The 10,281-nt window shown below is 42.7% G+C and overlaps 1 protein-coding gene across 4 annotated transcripts in view; it reads left to right on the forward strand.

Annotated features, from left to right (window-relative positions):
• LOC5568118 overlaps positions 1–9,567 on the forward strand; it is a 92,466-nt gene extending 82,899 nt beyond the window's left edge. For all 4 annotated transcript variants that reach the window (XM_021840959.1, XM_021840960.1, XM_021840961.1 and 1 more), the window contains exons 4-5: positions 7,086–7,499; positions 8,002–9,567. In XM_021840959.1, coding sequence (XP_021696651.1) covers positions 7,086–7,499; positions 8,002–8,258 — 671 coding nt within the window. In that variant the 3' untranslated portion in view covers positions 8,259–9,567. The remainder of the gene's footprint in view (positions 1–7,085; positions 7,500–8,001) is intronic.
• Positions 9,568–10,281: the final 714 nt, after the last annotated feature.

Genomic DNA, 10,281 nt, shown 5'->3' on the forward strand with positions numbered 1-10,281 from the left:
CGGCAAAATTGGGTCCTAAAATGTTCAATGAATTCTCGTTTTTATTCAATAATACGAAAGAGCATGTTCTTGCAACTACTTTAGCAAGTTTTCTCGCTCAAATAACGGCTATATCATTTTTTAACTTCAATTTTAAAAATGGTTCCAAATATCAAACTTGACACTTGTGATCTTGTTTGACATTCACTTTTTCGACAAAAATGCCACAGGGCATATAGTTTTAACACTGGGGTTGTTCCTATCTGACATTTCGAAAGGGACACGGAAAACAAAATATACCCAAAATTCGAGTTTAAACCAAGGGGTGTGACAAAATCTCAAAAATCATAAAAAAAATGTTTTTTGTACTTAAACCAATGAAAATCATTTAAAAATTGAGTAAACAAGTGTTTCTGCTCTAAACTTAAGCGTTTGGTAATAAAATTGAGACAGGGTTTTAGGACCCTATTGTACAGACTTCAAAGAAATCTTCAGAGACTATAATGGGTTTAACAGGCTCTTCAAGAATAGGGTCCTAAAACCCTATGAAAAATCAAACTCTTATCTGCAGGCTCCTATTACGTTCCGTTTGTTTTGTTTTGTTGTCTCCTTTGTTTTGTTTTGTTTTTTTGTCTCCTGTGATAAACACCAATGCTATGCTTCTTCCGTAACCGGAGATGGTTTGCCAAATGATAAACTTGCAAGTAGGGTAACGGTCGTATTTTGGACCCCCTAAGGAAGTGATTTTTGTGTTGTGTCCCAATTAATGAATTGCACAGCGTAACCAAGTCAAAGAACATGTCAAAATGTAGAGAAAAACTTCCTCTACGAGATAAAAATGCCCAAACGGTCATATCTTATATATCCTTCATACTTAGATCAAAATAAAATTTTACTTTTCTATTTTTTTAAATTTTGTCTATAAATCAAATACAGTTTGAGTTTTTTTGAGGAATATGTTACAACAATTTTGTAAAAACATGTGCTTATTTTTTCAATAAAAATATTAACATTTATTTTTATTAGCATACCGCTACTAATAATTTTTCAAGCGTGCATAATGAAAATCACTCACAAATACCAAAGCGGGCAACTGTTTGCCAAACTGTTGGAAATAAGTTATATATAGTAAATGCAGTAAAACCATTCGACAAAAGGGAATAAAACATTTCAACAATATCGAAAGAAATTTCGTTCCAATATAGTTGAACAATATCAGCACACTAAGTTATATTTTTACTGTTTGGTATGAATTACTTAAACAACATTTTATAGTTACTCACTTTGTGCTTTATATTGTTCAACACAATAGCAACTGTTTGTGAAACATTTACCTTATCAGTTATAAGATACTTACTGTTCGGAATGTGCGGCAAATTGTATTTTTCTATGCGGGATGTAGGATCCAAAAAACGTCGAAAATAATTGAATTGTGAAGCACTGTTTTTCATTATTTTGGACACACCAATACATTTTGGACCCTCAAAGTATATATTTTGGACCCCCGACATTTTTTTATCGTTTGGCGACAAAGTCCATGAAACTGTATGTATAATATGCTTGCCCATAGTCTAATCGATCAACAATGGAAAACCGAACAAATTCTACGCTTTTTGTCCAGAAATTTGAAAAAAGTTTTTGTTTACATTTGAAAAAAATCTGACGGCTTCAATTTCTGTGTGTAACGTGTTGTAACGGTTGCATTGATGAACCGATTAAATTAAATTAATTTTGTAGGAGAAATCAGCGACCACCAATCTATGGATGAACCATGACTGCTACTGCTGCCAACATTGACAGCTCAAATATACCGGCAGCACGAGCAGCGGCAAGTGTACCGTTAACTTTTCTTTTTACTCATTCCAAACGTGTATTCCGTCGAGAATAGTGTAATAAACGACCGTGTGAAATCAAATTAAGTTTCTCGGAGTTTTCTCGTCGAAAGAGTTCCTTTTTCCGTGGTCTATTCGGTTCGCTTCATTCCTGCGTGGTTCTGCCCACAGGTTATGGGCTCCAGATCGCGAAAAGTGCGGAAAAGTGCCGAACATTAGAAGAAAAATCGGATCGGTCGTGTGCGCGAGTGGGACTCCATTTTGCTTTTCGAGCAAATTCCACGCGGCGGAATTGTGTTGTGAACAATGGCCGATAGTGCAAAAGTGTCCTTCCCAAAGCTTACCCAGTCAAACTGGGGCTCCTGGAAGCAGCGTATGGAGTGGCTGCTGGAGAGAGAAGATCTTTGGGAAGTAATTGTTGGTGCGAAACCAGAACCCGTGACGGATGAGTGGAGAGCGCAAGATCGCAAAGCGCGGGCCAACATCGGGCTTTTCCTGGACGAAAGCCAGTTTAAAGTGGTGAAAGATTGTGACAGTGCGAAAGGAATGTGGGAGGCGTTAAAAACGCACCACGAAAAAGTGTCTATGTCGACGATTGTTCACTACTTGAATCTTTTGTGCAGTGCTAGTTTGTCGGAGGGTGGCTGCATGGCGGCCCACCTTGAGAACATGGATGAATTGTTCGACAAGCTTGCCGCGGCCGGCCAGAATCTCGAAGAGTCGTTGCGTATCGCGATGGTGTTTCGTAGTGTGCCGTCTTCCTACCTAAATCTGGTACAAGGGCTGCAAAGTCAGATTAACGCGGATAGGACTGTGTTGATGGTGAAGAATCGATTGTTGGAAGAGTACCGGCAACGTCAGAATCGCGGTGAATCACTGGCGCAGGATGTGAAAGCGATGAAGTTAGACGCAGTAAGTGGCAAAAAGGAGCGTTTGTGTTATTTTTGTCAGCAGCCGGGTCACGTCCGGAAGCACTGTAAAAAGTGGCGTGCGCAGAAGAAGGCTGATTTCGAGAAGAAGCCGAAAAGTGATGACAAAGATAAATACCCGAAGGCTAAACAAGCTGACGGTGGTGCGGTTTGCTTTGTGGCCGGTGCAATGATTCGCGACTGTTGGGTGATTGACAGCGGTGCTACGTGCCACATGACGTGTGACAGATCGTTCTTCGCGGAGTTGCACGATACCGTCGGTGCAACAGTGACTCTGGCCGACGGAAAGAAAACGAATGCGTCGGGAATCGGTAAAGGAATTGTGTACAGTGAGAACGCGCGCGGTGAAAGAGTCGAAGTTACTCTGAAGAATTTACTGTTCGTTCCGGAATTAGACGGCGGTTTGATTTCCGTCGGTGCGTTGGCCGCGAACGGATTTTCCGAGAAATTTGGCGCGTCGGGCTGTGAAATTCGAAATGCGAACGATGAAGTGGTAGTGATCGGAGACAAGAAGGGCAGTTTGTATAAGCTGCGAATCCAGGAGTGCTCCCGCAAAGTGGCAGGTGATCATCACGAGCAGTGCCAACATACGTGGCATCGTCGAGTCGGCCACCGGGACCCCGATGTTCTGCGACGATTGAAATCGGAGGATCTGGTGAGCGGTTTTGAAATGGTAGACTGCGGTGTTCGTATCACTTGCGAAAGCTGCTTGCAAGGTAAGCTGGCCAGGGCGCCGTTCTCAGCTTTGGCCGAAAGGAAGACTTCGAGGCCCCTGGAGCTGATCCACACGGATTTGTGTGGCCCCATGGAGACCACCACACCCTCAGGTAATCGATATATTATGACTTTAATTGACGACTACAGCCGTTATGCTGTGGTCCATCTGCTAAAAAGCAAGGACGAAGCTGCAGGTAAGATCAAGCAGTACGTCCGTTGGGTACAGAATGTGTTTGTGAGGAAGCCCCTCGTGTTTCGCTCGGATGGTGGGGGTGAATATACTGGTAACAATCTCCGGGAATTCTACGAATCGGAAGGGATCAAAGCGCAATATACGATACCCTATTCCCCCCAGCAAAACGGCATGGCCGAGCGCAAAAATCGGTCATTGCAGGAGATGGCTCTATCCATGTTAGCAGATGCGGGAATGTCAAAATTGTACTGGGGCGAGGCCGTGATGACGGCGGCATTTCTTCAAAATCGATTGCCGTCAAGGGTGGTAAGCAAGACTCCTTATGAATTATGGACGGGCGAGAAACCGGATTTAGCTGATCTTCGTGTGTTTGGCTGTGACGCGTACGTTCAGGTACCGGAGCAGAAGCGTTCGAAACTGGATTTCAAATCGGTGAAGCTTACTTTCGTAGGCTATGCGGAAGATCGTAAGGGCTATCGTTTCGTAGATCGTTTGACCAATAAGATTACTGTCAGCCGGGATGCCAAGTTCATAGAACTCGGGAATGGGTCCAACCAAGCCAGGCAGCCGATTGAAACGGAATCGGCCGATATTTCAGCGCCTCCGGAGATAGACATTCCGTTGTCTGGAGAAGCTGTTCCCGTTGAAGAAGTTGGTGAGTTCGACGATAACGACGGTTCTTTGTTGTCGGATTTGGACGGTCGGGCAGAAACCATGTCCGATAGTTCTGAGGCTGAAGAAGTTCAGGAGGAGGAAGTATTGCGACGCAATCGGCGAAATAGGGGCGTCCTGCCGGCGCGTTTCAACGATTTTGTTGTTGGAATAGCCAGAGGTGAAGCCGAAGAGCCGGTTGATCATAAGGAAGCGTTGTTGTATCCTGAATGGAAAGAAGCGAAGAAACAGGAGTTACATTCCCACGCAGCAAATGAGACTTGGGACCTTGTGGAGCTGCCGCCGGGGAAAAAGGCCGTCGGTTCGCGCTGGGTATTCAAGCTGAAGCGGGATGAATCGGGCTCTGTCGTGAAGCACAAAGCGAGGCTTGTGGCACAGGGCTACCGCCAGCGCTATGGTGAGGATTACTTGGACGTTTTCGCACCGGTAACGAGGCTGGAAACTTTTCGTGCGCTGCTAGCCGTAGCTGGTAGACGTGGAATGACGCTCAACCATTTCGACGTCAAGACCGCGTATTTGCATGGCACGATTGAGGAGGAGATATACATGCGCCAGCCACCGGGATTTGCGGCTACCGGGAAAGAGAAACTCGTCTGCAAGCTCAGAAAAAGCATATACGGTCTTAAGCAATCAGCGCGCTGCTGGAACCGGGCGCTACACGGTGCGTTGATCAACCTCGGATTCAAGCAATGTTCTTCAGACTCCTGTTTGTACGTTCGGGCTGACAAGCGTGGTGTCGTATTCTTGCTGATTTATGTGGACGATATTTTGGTCGGCAGTACGGAGGAGCAACTGATAGCGGATGTGTTTGAGTCGTTGCGGAAGGAGTTTGATATCACGAACCTCGGTGCTGTGAAGCAGTTTTTAGGATTCGAAGTCCAGCGTTCGAACGGTTTCTACAACCTGCAATTGTCAAGCTACATTCGGACGCTGATCAAACGTTTTGGCCTTGAGGAGTGCAAACCGTCGGGTACCCCAATGGATCCTGGATACGTGGGAATCAACGATTCAAGTCAACCGTTTTCTGATACGTTCCTGTACCGTAGCCTTATCGGAGCACTTTTGTACGTGGCGGTGAATGCAAGGCCGGATATCGCCTCAAGTGTATCAATCCTTGGCCGTAAGGTCAGTGCGCCGAGCGAGATGGACTGGAAAGCGGCAAAACGTATTGTCAAGTATTTGAAGAGGACGATGGAGCTGCGACTGAGATTCGAACCAGGACAGGATTGGGCGTTGATCGGCCTCTCCGACGCCGACTGGGCCGGGGATCAAGCAAGCAGGAGGTCTACCACGGGCTTCATTTTCTTTTTTGAAGTCGGCCCCATCGCTTGGGCGAGCCGTCGACAAACGTGTGTCAGTTTATCTTCGATGGAAGCAGAGTACATCGCATTAAGCGAAACGTGTCAAGAACTACTCTGGCTTCGACGGTTGATGGCAGACTTGGGCGAGGATGTTTCGAAGGCGACAACGATATTCGAAGACAACCAGAGTTGCCTGTCGTTCATCAAAGCGGAGCGTACAAGCAAAAGGTCTAAACACATAGACACCAGACGACATTTCGTGAAAGACATGACAAGACATGACGGAGCGTGGCGAAGTGATTCTGGTCTACTGTCCAACGGAGCGGATGGTAGCGGACGCACTCACAAAACCCTTGGGTGCAACTAAGTTCCGACAGCTTGTCGAGATGAGTGGACTTTCGGTGTGAGCGGATTCTGTGCTCGCTGAGGAGGAGTGTAGGAGAAATCAGCGACCACCAATCTGCCCACAAATTTCATATAAAATAAACACATTTTCTTTGTACAAACGATTGATGCAAGTGCGGAATAGTCCTATCTTTCCAAATGACATGCAAATTGAGTTGGTCTTTCGATTTGAACTGGGAAATTTGCAGGAAAATGGCCAAGGGGGTCCAAAATATATAGGGGTCCAAAATATATTGGTTACCCTAAATGTTATTATCTGCATAAACCTTTTTGAACATACCCGGTGCATCCACCGTATGTTTTACGTGGTAAAATTATTGGTTTGAAATTTGAAAATTTAAGAATTTTTGCGATCCCCTCTTCTGACTATGTTGAACTTCCAACGTAATAGTGCAGAATTCTCACATGTTTTCGTGTTCCATATTTGCTAACTTTTGCAAATATTTATGAATCTCAATGAAATTAAACAAACAGTACTTCCAAACCGAAAGGCTGTAATAAATTGTCTCACTATGACAACTAGAGGCGCCATCGTGATTAGAAAGGAGTGACCAAATTTATTCTTTATACTATCTGAATAATTTTCAGCGCTAACATTGTCTTCATTGCACAAAATTACTTGGAACAAAACTGTTTTCGATTTTAGGGAAATAAAATGGAATCACGTCTCCCTGGGGATCAAGCCAAACCAGTGTCCCCGTTAAGTTTGTTGGTTGAATTTGGGAACCATTTTTGGAAAAATGCTAAAACTTTATAAAAAAAAGAAATTTCCGGAAGAATTTTTAGTTGATTTCTGCAAAGTTTCAAAAGATTTTATTAAGCGGAATAACATTTTTTAAAATAGGTTTTCATACAAAGTTCAAAAATTTGAAACATTTTTTTTGTACAATAAATGTTGATAGATCTCTTTGATAGTGAATACTGAACAGCATTAAAGGGTTTTTGTTCGTTTCATGTTAAACATCATGAAAACATTCAGGGGAGTTGCCCCCCTTCCGCTCCTCTGTTCCTACGCCTTTGATGATATTAACGTTGCTTTTCAATGTCCTCATTTCAGGAGTCGTTTTCACCAGTGGCCTGATGGCGGTGGCGGGATGTGCTTTGTTCGGTCTGTACTGCATACTCAGCATCATGCAGATAGCGATGATCTCGTCGCGGGATCGAATCTGCATGAAGTACAGCGTTCTCATCACACTGAAGCTGGTGCTGGTGGTGCTGGCCACATTCCTATCGCTGGCTGCGGCTGGCCTGTTTGCCCTGCAGACCGATGACGACCGAACGGGGTATCACATCACACGGGGGATCTCGTTCTACCTGCAGATCGTAACGGTGGCCCTGTCGTTGGCCCTGATGGTCCTGTCGGTATACGACAAAATACTGACGAAGCGACCGGACGGTGATCCCACGATGATGGGCAACGCCAACGGCAATGCGACGACGTACAACAATCCGGGCTTCCGGGAGACGAATGGTGAGTAGAACTAAAACCGTTATTGACCATAATGTGATCTAAGGTACCCGGGGCAAGTGGGACCTAGGAAAACGATATTCCAAACATATTGTTCAATATAATTTTCAAATTTCTATACTTTGCCAATCGAAAAAAAAAACGATCACAATGCTCTACGAGCTTAAAGTTTGTTAAAGAAATAGTCCAATCGCAGGTGTCCCATTTATTGAGTAGGTCAAATAAAATATAGGTGCCTTAAATAAGAGTTAACTAGCCCTCGTGCGTTAAAATACACTCTAATAAAGATTTAAAAAAAAAAAAAAAATTAAATAAGAGTTTTGTACAGTTTTCAACTGTTTGTATGAGTGTTTTAGATGCTAAGAATAGAATAAATTTTACTACTCATTTGTTACGTGAGACGTAGATCGTTTCATTGAACACTGCCCTACCTCTGTCTCCATCTGCTACCACGTACTTGCTCTTAGCGCCAGATTTGATTGATTTTTTCATCTTTCGTCCACAGGCATCGCCGTAACCAACGCAAGTGGACGGCCATACTCCAGCATCAACGGAAGCGTCCAGTCCGTTACCACCACCATGACAACGATGTCCAATGGGTCAACGATTGGTTCCGGTTCGGTCACACGAACGCCATTACGGTCCAGCCTGAAGAAACCCCGACCACAGAATGCCGACGGGTTGGGTATCCGAAATCCAGGATATTCCGAGAATGGTACCGTCAAGAAGGTGCGAATCCAAACTGGCAGTACTGATGTTTAAAAAGGGTCGTTCAGTACCTGCGCACGTGTCCGTCCATCATAAAAACAATAAGAATGAGTAGAAACAAATCTCGACAAGACGATCTTTATTTACTTAAGCTATATGCAAGCAAATCATTAGATCTGAATTAAGTGTTATTTAGTCTTAGACTATATATGAATATTTTTTGTTGAAGCTGTCACTTAAAAAGTACTGATTGTAAATAGCACAACTATTGAAAACAAAAAAGACGTACTAGAATCAACAAATCGTATCGAATCACCTAAAAGAATAAGCAACGCGCAAAAAATATATAAATTAGCCAATCTAGTGAAAGAAAAATTTGCCAATTTATTATTTATGAGTGTCAAAAAGAAGATGCAGCAAAATTGCAGGCCAGATCAAAAGGAAAACTTAAGTGCACTTCAACGTTGCCTTAGCGCGTACCAGCAATAAAGAAATCTCTATTATATGAATTATATCATATGTAAGTATGTGAGCAGGACCAATCAATGAGTGCAGTACCAGATTAAATCGTTTAATCACAGGAAAACAGAAGTTTGCTTCAACGATATGTTACGTTTGTGGTTGAACTGAAAAGTGATTTCCCTTAGCAGTCTTATTTCAAATTCAATAAGGAATTAACTTCTACGCGCATGAACTTGTTGCAAGTTGGCAGGATTTGCATGCATATCACACACAACCACCATCAGCATTCTTAACCATTACCTGTTAGATTTTAATTGTTTAAGCTCCAATAGTCTTCCACTTAAGTCAGATTAAGGGCCCTATTTTATAAGTCGAGTCGATCAAAAACGACTCGACTGGAGTCACTGTCGACCAACAATTTCGCTCGACTTGGCTCTGTCACTCGAGTTTATCGACAGTTGTCACTCTATGTGACTGGATTACTATGGGAGTCGACGGGTGACATCTGAAATATGCATGCTTACTTTGATCGATAATGACTTCAGACGAGTCACATGGTTTCGCTCGAATTACAAAATAGACCCCTAAGTCCAAGTATTTTTTCTATTTTAAAGTAGCGTCATCAGGTACATGATAAGTTATACAGAACATCAGCAGTACTTTTAAATATGGCATCGAATTGCTTGAAACCATTGAGCAAGGTGTCACAAATAATGTGAAACAATCCGTCCATATAAGAAGCGAGCGTTACGAATCAAATTGTGTTTATAATTTGAGTTTATTGATTTTACAGGAAAATTTATTGGCTAGAGTTATAATGTGTACTGTGATTCATTTTAAATGAATTGTGTATCGGAATGAGACAAATGAATGGAACAATAAACGGTTGTTACTAACAGTATATTCTTTTTTTCATTCTTCTAGATATCCGAAAGTACCTGTTTTGTTAGTAATTTTTATAGTATGGTCGCCAATTTACTCGGTATAGATTCATGCTCAGATGATCAAGCTAAGCCCCATTTGGCATAATTGAACGAACTATTATTTTTCTCTTTCATTTTAAAACGTTTATTTTGGTGCTTGAAATATTTGTCTAAGACAAGTAAAGTTTTCTGGAAGAAGGAGAAAATATTGACCATGATTTTTAGTTTGAAGTAGTAATGTGAAGTACAAGGAAACACATTAAAAAATACTCGTTGTCACAAAATGTGCATTTGAGGCTGATGACAAAAAAATCAGCAATGTAAAGTCACATTGTTTCTCGGTGTTTTTTGAACCTAGTTCTGACTTTTTCGTAGCGGTGTCGATGGTGTAGTGGTAAGCGTGATTGCTGCTCGCCACAGTCCGTGAGGTATCAATTCTCATCGAAGCCGTGGGGATTTTCTGAGACATGAACTCCCTGATTGCGTCTTCTTTCGGAAGGGAAGAAAAGTCCTTGGTTCCAAAAGCCCATTTGCTGATGGGTTCGATATGTAGAGTCCAGAAGAAGTGTTTTTTCACCTAAACTCCATAATGTTTTTTCGTGTGAATTAAGGCCGGTGTCCAAGATTCGAAGCGTCCGGGCAATTCGAATCTACACGATACCAAGGCAATCCGATACAATAAACTTCGATCT

Source organism: Aedes aegypti, chromosome 2 (genome assembly GCF_002204515.2).
Source record: "Aedes aegypti strain LVP_AGWG chromosome 2, AaegL5.0 Primary Assembly, whole genome shotgun sequence".
Taxonomy (NCBI): domain Eukaryota; kingdom Metazoa; phylum Arthropoda; class Insecta; order Diptera; family Culicidae; genus Aedes; species Aedes aegypti.